General features: G+C 42.1%; 1 protein-coding gene across 1 annotated transcript in view; it reads right to left on the bottom strand.

Moving 5' to 3' along the window:
• The window catches only part of LOC142313072 (uncharacterized), a 102271-nt gene that overhangs the window by 63573 nt on the left and 25684 nt on the right, over window positions 1-13014 (bottom strand). The window contains exon 4 of the mRNA XM_075352055.1: window positions 12025-12205. Within this exon, the coding sequence (XP_075208170.1) occupies window positions 12025-12205 (181 nt within the window). The remainder of the gene's footprint in view (window positions 1-12024; window positions 12206-13014) is intronic.

Below are 13014 nucleotides of genomic sequence, written 5' to 3'. Positions count from 1 at the left end.
AAACAGAGAGATAACTATTGCGTATTGAGCAAAGACCCTACTGTAGTGTTTTCTGGATCTCTGAATGGGCTTTTGAAAACAGCCTTTGAAGAGAAATTGGTTTAAAAAAATGAGTTGGAATTTATGACTAATAAATTTCCAACGATTCCTACATTTTATGCACTTCCCAAGGTCCATAAGGGGACGTCCCCATTAAAGGGACGTCCCATTGTGGCTGGGATCAATTCTCTAACTGAAAATGCAGGCATTTATCTCGATACAATCTTGAGGCCTTTCGTTACCTCCCTGTCCTCATATTTGAGAGACACTAGTGACCTATTAAGCAAAATCGATGGTATTGTTATGGATGATGACACTTTTTTGCGTCTATTGACGTGGAATCCCTGTACAGTTCCATCCCTCACGATAAAGGTCTGATGGCAGTAAAGTATTTTTTGGAGACAAGGGGGGTACAATTTGAAAGGCATAACCTTTTTGTGTTGGACCTTCTCGAACATGTGTTAACCCATAATTACTTCATTTTCAACGGGAAATATTACCACCAGCTCAGGGGCACAGCGATGGGGTGTTCATGTGCCCCATCTTATGCCAACTTGTTCCTGGGCTGGTGGGAAGACACTTTAGTCATCCAAGAACACATGTCGAGATGGACTGACCACCTGCTGTTCTGGGGCCGGTACATAGATGATATTTTGATTCTATGGGCCGGCCCCCAGGACATGTTTAGGGATTTTGTGCAGGAACTGAATAAAAATAATGCTGGGCTGTTTTTTACATTAGAGATCCAGAAAAACGAACTACCCTTCCTCGATGTGGTCCTAAGTAAGGATGAAAGAGGACTTATACAGACTAAAGTCCACCGTAAACCTACTGCATCGAATAACTTACTTCACTGGTCAAGTCACCACCCAACCCCTTTAAAAAGGGGGATACCGAGGGGGCAGTATCTCAGATTGAGGAGAAACTGCTCATCAAGTGTTGCCTTTCACAATCAGGCAAAAGATCTACGTACCAGGTTCTCCGAACGAGGATACCCCTCGGATGTATTAACAAAAGCATATAAAGGGGTAATCGAAAAAGATAGGGAAGATCTTCTTGTCCCAAAATCAAAAGAGACCTCTGAACAGATAGTACGGTTGATTGGTACTTTTGACAATTGCAGTGAGGAAGTGATGACAGTCCTTCGGAGACACTGGGGCATCCTTAGGGCGGACCCAAGCCTGCAGGACTATATTCCACCTAGGCCACTGGTGACATTTAGGAAAGGGAGAGCCCTTAAAGATCGGCTAGTCCATAGTTTCTATGAGGCCCCAAAAGCCCCTGGAACATGGCTTGACAGAAAACCTATAGGGACATTTAGATGTGGGCATTGCAAGTTCTGTAAGTGGGTTGCACAGAAGAAGGAAGTGGTGAGTGCCATCACGGGTAAGATGTACCGGATACGGGAATTTGTAAACTGCGGTTCAGAAGGAGTAATTTACTTGATCACCTGTAACTGCCCCTTGAACTATATAGGTAAAACTAAAAGAGAGTTTCGCAAACGGATAGGGGAACACTTGGGCGACATCCGGAATGCAAGAGACACCCCGGTATCTAGACATGTAAGGTCAGTCCATGGAGGAGATTTGGAAAGTATTGAGTTTACCGCAATTGAACAAGTGTCCCCCTCACCTAGGAAAGGAGATTGGAATAGAGTCCTACTCCAGAAGGAATGTAAATGGATTTATCGGTTCAGATCCACTAATCCTGAGGGTCTGAACGAACAGCTGGTTTTTAATTGTTTTTTGTAGCTGCGGTAGTGTATGGAGGAGGGGTCATCCGTCTACGGCACATAGGCTAAGGACGATTTTTTCAATTAAATCCTGCCTGGGTTGTTATTGACCAAAAAAGGTTACCCCATAGTATTATTGATTTTTTTTGAAAAAAATCAATAGTAGAAAAAAGAAAAAAGCTTTTCCCTAGCCGGGTTCCATCATATCCCCTAAGAATTTAAACAAAATATGAATAGAAATACTGTTAAAAAACTCTATGCAAGCATGTGGAAATGGGACTAAATAGGAAGTATTTACTGACAAGTAACTGCACCATTTAGCAAGAAGTCGACTGGGTACACTGATGACCTCTGTTGGATTTATTGCGGTAATGCAGCGGCTGAAAATATGTATTATATCCGAAAAATGGAATAAGAGCAGACAAAAACATTGTTGTTTTTTATTGCTCTGCCTGGATTTGATACTAAATAGCCCTATCACTGGTGGCTGTCTGGTCCCATAAATTTGATGTAAACTAAATGGAAACTCTGGGTTTAATAGCGCTACTAGATGTCTGGACGCATGCGCAGTGGCCTTTAGCTTTAGCGCATGCGCAGTAGGTGAAACGCATTATGCGTTCCACCTAGAACTTCCTGGTTCGGCAATAGCTAATGCGCAGGCGCCGCGTACGTAGCGAGTTCTTCTGACTATGTTAAATCTGATTAAAAGCTTCAGCGGAAATTTGCTTATATTTAAGATCTTGCGATTGCAGCGATTTAGCTAAAGAATGTTTGTACCAGCCACTGACAGCCCGGTTTATAGATTAAGTATTTTGAGAGACCCCTGGCCAATGGAGTGACCAGGAATGGGTCATGTGAACGGAAAAGGGAGGGTTTTATACTATATAAACCCCAGTGCCTGAGCAATGGTGTGTCACACCGCTCTGATTCCTGGAGGCACTAACATCTAAGGTAAATGATTTACTTCCGTACTGGGCTGTCTAACATGATTTAATATGCTGGTTCCATGCAAAAATGGGGATTGTCCTGCTGGCGATTAGCTTCTTCCTTTATTATGTGTATTATTAGCCTTATGGATCAAATGGCTTATGGATTTGTTTTTGACTCTGATATTGATCTTGTCATAACAGGCTATTACGCTTCTTTGAAAAATGAAAAAAAAAAATCTCCTGATGAGCTCCGTCGTGTATTTTGCATGGAGTGAAACGCGTTGAGATGAGATGTGACGAGATCCTGAAAAGATGAAATAATATCATATGGACTCCGTATAAAGAATAAGATGGGCAAGATTTGACGAGATCATGTGAAGATGAAATGAAATCATATGGACTCGATTAAAAGAAATTATTGGAGGTCTCTAGGCACATAGGAGACAGATTTGGAGATAAGTAGATAAGCCCCATTATTTTGAATTAACAGTACTCTTCCTGAGATTTATGAGCCTACGTATATATGTATATCTCAGGAGCACAGGGTCATTTTTAGGGCAAGCCGCCGAGGAATGGGGGCACCGTAAAAATAAGGGTGTACTCCATTGCTAGGCAGGTGATAGACTACTGAGGGATAGCTCCTTCCTCATTATTACTGCTTGTCTTTACAAATCCAACCCTTGAAATTTGTATGTGCCAGAGTTAATGGTGGTCTTCACCACATTTAGAGACACTTCTATTTTGTGAGAGGGATAGAGAAGGGACCTTTAAGGGTGAGCCGCCGAGGAATGGGGGCATCGCTTAAATAAGGATGTGCTCCATTGATAGGCAAGGACATTTTTGAGGGGAAGACTAAGGATAGAATATAGTCCTACCTGCTACTTTGAATATTGACGTTATCCCGGGTGGAAGTGCTGTTAGTCATCCACTCTAAACCTCTCTATTTGTCTCCAACAAAGCGGTTGAGACTACCTATTGTTTTTAATGTGTTATTGCTAACTATATGTTTTGGTGTTGCGTTTGTCTGGGTCAAAAAACTCCTTTTTAACATATCTAAATAAAGTTAATAATTTTTTTTAAAAAAAACTTCTTTTTGTCACTCAAAGTGAATAGGTATTTTTCTGACATAATATTGATTTGAGATACCTCCTAAAAACTAAGATTCTGAGGATCAGTAAATGGTGTAAAAAAAAAAGTTGCAGTTTATCATTTTTCTTTGTTAAAACCCATAAAAAAATGTAATAAAAATGTATTGCTGAGGCCGTGTTCACACATAGCGTAATACTGCAGTTTTTCTGCAGGTGTTCGTACCATGAGCGCAATAACAATCTTCTCTGATTATTGCGTGTTTGCGGTATGCTTTTTTGAATGAACAGTCCGGCGCATCTGCTGAATGACCCTTACTACCAAATGGGTGTGTCTAGGGGCGTGGTCAAATTTTGCTACGGCGCACTGTGCACGCCGCATACTTTGTCCCTCTTTCCTTTCTTCAAAAGTTGGGAGGTATGAGATTGGTAGCTGAGGTACTGGAAGCCACAGATAGTCTGGAGATGTTCTGGAGACTGCAGACAGGTCGCTGTGCACAGACAAACTAATAGTCTTAATACCAGGACACAGGGGTGTATCTTGGTAGCCTTATATAGGCCAGTTAAGATCAACACATGGAGCGTGTCCGGCTACTTGTAAAACCCATTGTGGAGCACAAGAAAGTTTAGCAGAGCGGGGGAAGGAGCAGATCCCAGACACGGGACAGGCGTGTAACAAGTGGATGTTGTCAGCCAAATATCCAACAATAATCGATAAAGTTGTGCCAATTCTCAATTTTTCTTCCCCTTACATCTGTTGATTAGTTTTCTATTGATCTTTTCTCCCCTTTATCAGTGAATACCATGTATTTTTATCCTTTATCAAGTAAAATAATAATTGCAGATACTGAAAGTCATTCTGCTGTGTTACCCAAATCTTTGCTGAGCATTAGGAAATGTACATATTACATTCCTCTAAAAAATGAGGAGCAATCTAGTTATACCTTATTCCTGTTCTTCCAGATCAGAGCACAACATAAGTAATAACCTATACTAAAATGGAGTTTATTTCTCTCCAACACTTATCACACATTTTCCCACTCCACATTTGTCCCCTGTTTGTCCCAGGAGTCCCACTTCTAGGGGGAGAGCGATTGCCGCCTCTCTCTGCACCATGATAGACATTTGGCTCATAGCACAATGTCGGGCAAAACCTTCTTGCACAAAAGTAAATCTTGACTTAAACCCCTCACAATAACTATTGCATGGACGCTGCAAAAATCTACAGCTCTGGAATCTTCAGACTATGATCCTGATAATTTAATATTAAGTGATTATCAAAGAGAAACTGTTCATTCTAATATGTCAGTCAGAAAATTTTGGAATTCAGAAAATGAACAGAAGGAAGGAGAACCAATAAGAAGGATATGAAAAGATCACCAATACGTAACACGAAAAAATGAACTTGACTATGAATACATTTTTGGATAATGTGTCATGAGTGTTTCCCTCTTTGGGAAGACTTCTGGCGAGTCTAGGATGAGAAGGTCACAGCGCCTTATTGTTCACAGGTCTTAAACTTGATTTGAGTTCATTTACTTTATTTTACTGCTGTAGGGGTTAAGGACTCTTTCCTATGTGGCTGTTCTTTGTAGCCTTAATCTCAGGTGCATCTCTTTTATGACCACTTCCCTTCCTTATAAAAAATCATGTATCTTACGATCTGATGCCAGGCATAGATTTTCATTTTATGCTGACCTCTTTGGATGAAGCTTGTCTTTGAATGAATCTGAGGAGTTGTAACAATTGCAGCTGTGATGTTTAGCTACATTTGGAAGAGCTTTAAGTGTTTTTCCTTCTTGTGTCTGTTTTCCCTCTGTCTCCTGCGCACTTACCGGATTTTGCCGCGGATTTTTTGTGGTTTTGCTGCATGTTTCGCTGCAGAAAATGTTCATAACATCTTTGCAGTGAATCACCAGCAAAACCTATGGGAAAAAAAAATCCTGTGCGCACTAGGCGGATTTTGACAGCTGCATCTTTTGCTGCGGGATTCCCGCAGCAAAAACAATTGCATGTCACTTCTTTTCCGCACGTCGCTGCGGGATTTCACTCCATTGACTCCAATGTAATCGTGAAATCCCGCAGGGAATAACAAAGGCAGCAAATTCTGTGCGGTTCACTGCGTTTTGCTGCGTTATTCCCTGCGGTATTTCGCTGTTTACCTCCGGTAATGTACATCGCTTGCTTGCGGTTTTGCAGGGAAGTGATGTCATTAGAGGAAGCCGTGCAGAGAGTAAACAAACACAGATCACACTCACACACACATCACAGACACAGAACACATAGACACAGACACATAGAACACACATAGAAAGCAAACGGAAATATAGAAAACAAAACACGTGGGCTCCGCTGCATATTCACCGTCCAGCCAAGGTAAGCACACAGCGACGGCCCGGTATTCTCAGGCTGTGGAGGGAGAGGGGCAGGGTTAATGTCCCCCGCCTCACTCCCCCTCCGGCAGCCGAGAATATCAGCCGCAGCTGCCCCGGCACTGTCGCATGCATTATGCGACAGTACCGGCATGTCCCCGGCTCTTCCTGCCGCCGTGTAGCAGTGGCAGGCAAGGTAATACAAGGGGTTAATGGTGGTGGATCACTGCCATTAACTCCAGGCTTGATCATGGCAGCGTCTATGTGACAGCTGACATGATCAACCCGTAAGTAAAGTGAATAAAACACACAGAAAAATCCTTTATTTTAAATAAAACACAAACAAGCCTTGTTCACCCTTTTATTAACCTTTCCCGAAACAAAGCTCCGGCGTAATCCACAGCTCCGATGTCCTGCGAGGCTTGCATCCAGCCGCGACTAACACACAGCGCTGAATGAATGCAGCCCCGCAGCAGACAGCAGAGGTAATTACCGGTCATTTCCCACGGCCGGTAATGTGAACTCACTGCCGACCGTGGGAAATGCAGCGATCTGTCCTCTATCTATCTATCTATCTATTCTTCTGTCTCTTTATCTATCTATCTACTATCTAAGAAGGAAATGATTTTTTTTTTCTTTCTTTTCAATGTGCTTTATTGCATTGAATACAATAAGCACATGTACCAACCCGCACGCGGCAAAACCGCGGCAATACCGCGGTAAAACCGCAGCAAACCGCATGCGGTTTTCGGGTGCGGTTTGCCACGTTTTTTTACCGCGGGTTCGGTAATCTTTGAGAGCATGCGGAATTTTCTCAAGAAAATTCCATTTCCCAGTGCGCACATAGCCTTAATCTCAGGTGTATCTCTTTTATAACCACTTCCCTTCCTTATAAAAAGTCATGTATCTTACGATCTGATGCCAGGCATAGATTTTCATTTTATGCTGACCTCTTTGGATGAAGCTTGTCTTTGAATGAATCTGAGGAGTTGTAACAATTGCAGCTGTGATGTTTAGCTACATTTGGAAGAGCTTTAAGTGTTTTTCCTTCTTGTGTCTGTTTTCCCTCTGTCTCCTTTACCTTGCGTTGTATAATAATATATAATGCAGTGGTGAGACTACTGCTCTCGTCAGCCTTCTCACTAGCCAGGGTGAGCGAAGGTTTACGCATGTGATTACCACAGGGGGAAGGACCCGTATAGAGACGTTAGGGAGCATAGGGTACAGACTCAGGTGAGTTGAAGGAGGTGTCACCTCTCCCCATCATCAGGGCCTTCCTTTTTTTCCTTTGTTACAATACACGCTGAATGTCTGTACGCTCTGGCGTGGCATAGTGTTTTGGTTTTGACACCCACAGTCTTATCAGTTGAGCAGATCGAAGTCCTGGACAGGGGCTTAAATTTTGTTTCTGGTATTTTTTTTGCTGAGGATAGAAATGTTTCAGGTCAGATTTACTCTAGTAATAAATTTACAACCTTTAATGAATTTGAAGGATTATCCTTCTCTGAAAAGAAGGCCATTGTAATGCTAAACTAAATGGACGAGGAGAGTAATTTGGAAGAATTGGTCGGGGATCATGATGTAAAACCAGAGGTCTCAAACCCTTATAATTATCCAGTAACATCTCGCGTACCATCATTACACATGTTCCAGAATATGATAGAAAAGGACCAGTTGGCTCTGCACCATTGTCTCCTCCAATAAAAATAAAAAGTATATAATTTAACAAAAAATGAATTTAATGCTGAAAATGAACAAGAAAATAACAACTATTTGGTTATACGTAAGTCAGACAAGGCGGGATGTATAGTGCTATTGGAGGCCTCTTTATATAAAAAATGAGAATATGACATTTTGGAAAATAGTACTACTTACCGTAGATTGCAATCAATCCAGCTGATGTCTGTTCTAAATCGTTATACAATATGTTGGATGGTGGTTGGTTCTCTTTAAGATTCCTTTCTCAAAAGCTTTTATTATGAGGAGAGCATATTTTGTTTTAAATGTAGAAAAAAGATCCATAACACACGTCTGCAAAAAATGTTTTTTCAAGAGATGTTTTGTTTTTTCCACGTAATCCTTATGTTTTTGGGTGCACAGAATCTGGAAATAACCTTCGGTTTGACATCACGTTTTCTGACAATTTAGGTAACTATATTAAATAAGACAAAACCTCAAAATAAATGAAAATAGACGTATAAAATCAATTTCTTATTACAAATTTTTCATGTAAATATTTATTTTAGTTTCAACAGATTTTTATTGAGTTATTTACCGTATTTTTCGCTTTATAAGACGCACCTGATTATAAGACGCCCCCCCAAAATTTGGTGAAGGAATAGAGAATTTTTTAATAAATGGGGTCCGTCTTATAATGCCAGTGTCCGTCTAACAAATAATATAGGGTATATGTCCCTCATAGCCCCCTCATCCTAAAATTAGCCCCCTTAATCTGGATATGGCCACCTTATATTGAACACGTCCCCCAGTGATGCCACATTTCCCCTATGGCTGGCACACATCCTCTATGGCTGGCACACAGGCCCACTGTGGCTGGCACACAGGCCCACTGTGGCAGGCAGACAGGCACACTGTAGCAGGCAGACAGGACCACTCTGGCAGGCAGACAGGCCCACTGTGGCAGGCAGACAGGCCCACTGGGGCAGGCAGACAGGCCCACTGTGGCTGGCAGACAGGCCCACTGTGGCTGGCAGACAGGCCCACTGTGGCTGGCAGACGGGCCCACTGTGACAGGCTGACAGTCCCACTAGGGCAGGCAGACAGGCCCACTGGGGCAGGCAGACAGGCCCACTGGGGCAGGCAGACATCACCCTCTGTTACATATCGCCCCCATGTTGCTGCTTTTAGTAAAATAAACTCTTTACCTTCTGCAGCACTGTCCTGTCTGGTGTCACCCTCCTCGGGGTTGAGCTCCTCCAGTGTCTCCTGCAATTCCTACTTCCTGGTTCTAGTGCAGGTCATGTGATCGGGACAGCAGAGAGAGATATCTCTGCGTGCCTAATCACAGCAGCAGGAGGGAGACCGGGCAAACGCTGGAGGAGGTGAGTAAAGAGTTTATTATTTTACTATGGGCAGCAGCACGGGAGGCTATAGCTAACACAAGGGGAGGGGGGATCCTGTGCGATCAAAGGTAAGCACAGGCAGATATAATATGTGCAGCTCCCCCAGCCCATCAGCGCGATGCAGTTTCAGCACCACGCTTCTGATGGACAGTGGCTGTGCATATTATATGAGCGGGAGCAGGAGATCAAACGCTGCCGCTCCCAGCTTTCCCTGCCCCCAGCAGCCCCCAGCACCGCTCCAGAGCTGCCCGCACCTCCACTGGACTCTGTATATATATACACCCCCCGCCCCGGTATATTCGGATTATAAGACGCACCCCCTACTTTCCCCCAAAATTTTCGGGAACAAAAGTGCGTCTTATAAAGCGAAAAATACGGTAAATCATTGACAGATAACTGTACATCCAACTATAGGATGAAGTTCATGTGCCATCAAACAACGATTAAGATATGGTCTTTAGGTATTAGTGGATAGATCGATCAGTACGTAGACACTGTTATATCTTTCAGGGGACTGGGAAGTTGAGAATGGATCCATGGATCCTAGACCACATGGAACAAACCAAGGGAGTCGTTCCTAATCGCTTCTATTTTTTCATAGAGCATAATGTTGTTGATTTTCTGGAGAACCACAGTGCCCAATAGAGTAGGTGTTTCCCACTGACTGGTAATGTAGATTTTAGCCGCCAATGTTATAAACAATAGCAGTCTATGGCATTTATTGGTTGTCCCGACCAGTTTGTCGCCAAGCAAAACTTCAGGTGAGTTTGTATTTGGGCTATCACAAAACGTATTTATTGTAGAAACAACTTCCACCCAGAGACCTGTTACCACCGGACAGGTCCACCATATAGGGGCCATGTCTCCTCTTAGACCACACCCTCGAAAACAGCTGTCTGAGGTACCCGGGTACATATTGCTTAGGTATGTCGGAACATAATAAGCTCTGTGCAATATTTTTATAGAAGTTTCAGAAAGCGAGATTTGATTGCTCCCCTTTGTAATGTTTTCATAACAGTTATTCCATTTTTCTAGGGTCATCAAAATCCCCAAATCCTCCTCTCATTGGTCCATCACTTTCAGCTTAATATTCGGCATGGGGCGGTTTAGTATATTATAAATCAATGATATTGTACCTCTCCCTCCCAGATCAAAAATGAAAGCTCTTTCGAAGGCTGTCGGATTCAGAGTTCGCCTTTCTCCCAGCAATGTACCCACAAAATGGTATATCTGTTCAAACCTAAATGTTTCCTCTCCTGGCAGTGAGAATTGAGACACAAATTTTGCTTTAGAGTATAAACTAAACAGGGGGGAGATGGTTCAAGCGAGTAATACCTCTATTTCTCCACTAGGAGAATCCTCTAGTGGTTACCTCTGGTAGAAACATTGGATTGTTAAAAAATTAAGAAGTGGCAATGGGTTTGTTTGCAGTGAATACTGAAATCGATTTGACCTCCATAACATCACAGTATTGTAGGAGAATGGGGGTGATTCTGCCATCTTAAGAGGCAGTGGACATGTCATCCAAATTAAACTGCTATTAGTGTATGGCGTCATCAAGTCGTCTTCTAGTTTGACCCACCTGGGGGTGTGGTTTGCCATCATGATAGCGGAAATTTTTGCAAATTAGGCGGCTTTATAATAATGGGAGAAATTAGGGAGGGATATTTACACCATCGTTTATGGCTGAAGAGTGTTTGATGTGTGATCCTCGCTCTTTTATTGTTCCAAATGAACTTGGATATCTTTGCATGTATTCTTTTAAACATTTTTTGTTTCAGGTGTATAGACAATGAGTGAAATATATATAAAAATTGTGAAAGAGTATTCATCTTAATTGCATGAATTCCGCCTAGATATGACATGGAGGGTTGTGACCATTTCTTGAAGTCCTGTACTATCTGTTGGTTAAGGGGAGAGAGGTTCCATTTAAACAATGTAATAATATAATATTTATTCACTTATATAGCGCTATTAATTCCACAGCGCTTTACATACATAGACAACACTGTCCCCATTGGGGCTCACAATCTAGAGTCCCTATCAGTATAATTTTGGAGTGTGGGAGGAAACCGGAGAACCTGGAGGAAACCCACGTGAACATGGAGAGAACATACAAACTCCTTGTAGATGTTGTCCTTGGTGGGATTTGAACCCAGGACTCAGTGCTGCAAGACTGCAATGCTAACCAATAAGCCACCGTGCCGCCCAGTACTCCTATGATTGGTTAGGTTAACCCCCAAATATGGATATAGTTAGATTGTCTCTGGAATTTAAAGTTTGAGAGTATGTTGGTTTGAGTATTGGTGGGCGTATTTAGGAAAAGTGCCTCCGTCTTATCTACACTCACTTTTAACTCAGAGAGAGATTCAAATCTATGTAGCAGCGAAAAGAGGTTAAGAAGAGATATGTGAGGGTCTGGCATTGTCAGGAGCAAATCATCAGCAAATAGGCTTAATTTATAGACCTCAAGACCAATTTTGTAACCCCCTATGTCCGGGTCTTCTCTAATAGCCTGGGCCAGGGGTTCCATCACTAATGCAAACAGGGCCGGTGATAATGGACACCCCTGTCTGGTACCCCGTCCAATGCGTATCGGTTGTGGGCTAGTGGTGGGGAGTTTTAGGTACGCTGTGGCGTTGTTATAGAGAAGATGTATAGTTCAGATGAAGTTCTGAGTGAACCCTAATCTAGCCAACACCCTATATAGGTAAGGCCACATTACTGAGTCAAAGGCTTTTTCTATATCAAGGGCGAGAAGGAGTACTGACGATTTGAACTTACTGGCATGTTGAATTATATTGATATTCTTACGGATGTAGTCTGGTGCCTGGCAAGACGGGATGAATCCGACTTGGTCTGGAGGTATAAGTGCTTGTAGTCCTCGATTATTTCTACTAGCCAAAATATAGGTAAAAAGCTTCAGGTCAACATTCAAAAGTGATATAAGCCTGTAGTTTTTCACCTGCAGGGGGTCTTTTTGGGTTTTACTGAAACAGTTATATGTGGTAAGAGAAATTCCAGGGGCATCACTTTACCTTCAAGCATGTAATTACATATGTGTATAATATGGGGTTTCAAAATGTGAATGAATTTCTTATAATAAACTGCCGAGAGTCCATCCGGGCCGGGGGCTTTGTGAGGTTTTTACTTTTTAACCATTTCCTCGACCTCTTCATTAGTGACTCTAGCTTGAATTGTTGCTGAGAAATTCGGGGTAAGGGTAGGAAGATTTATGGAATTTAAAAAGCTATGTATTGCATTCTGGGTAGCAGGTGTTGGCTGGGTATATAAAGATTGATAGACGTTATAAAATAACTGGTATACTCTATCAGGTTTGGAGGTTTGGCCTCCCTGATTGTCATTTAAGGTGTATACTGAGTTAATCCTTTCCATATCTCTAAGTTTTCTTGATAATAGTTTATCTATTTTATTGGAAAGTTTGTAGTATGTCGCTTGCGTCAATCTTATTGCTCTCTGTTTTTGTTGTCAACAAAGTTTGTAGTTGAAATTTAATATCTGTTATACGTTTGGTAAGATGGATAGTGGGATATGATTGGTTTGCTGCCTCTAACTTTAACAAGGTAATTTCCAGCTCTCTCTGAGAATTCTGTTTTGTTTGTTTTTTTAGGCTATCTTGATAAAGGAGCCCGTGATATAAGCACTATTTAAAGGGAAAGTCATCATACACATTTTGTGTAACACACTTTAGGTGTTCAAACATTTTGTGACTTTTGACATTTTTTATTCTGAAATGTAAGAGAAGTTTAGTGA

This window comes from Anomaloglossus baeobatrachus, chromosome 5, assembly GCF_048569485.1.
Source record: "Anomaloglossus baeobatrachus isolate aAnoBae1 chromosome 5, aAnoBae1.hap1, whole genome shotgun sequence".
Classification (NCBI taxonomy): domain Eukaryota; kingdom Metazoa; phylum Chordata; class Amphibia; order Anura; family Aromobatidae; genus Anomaloglossus; species Anomaloglossus baeobatrachus.
Note: the sequence above shows the minus strand (reverse complement) of the source record. Positions and strands in the feature narration are given on the sequence as shown.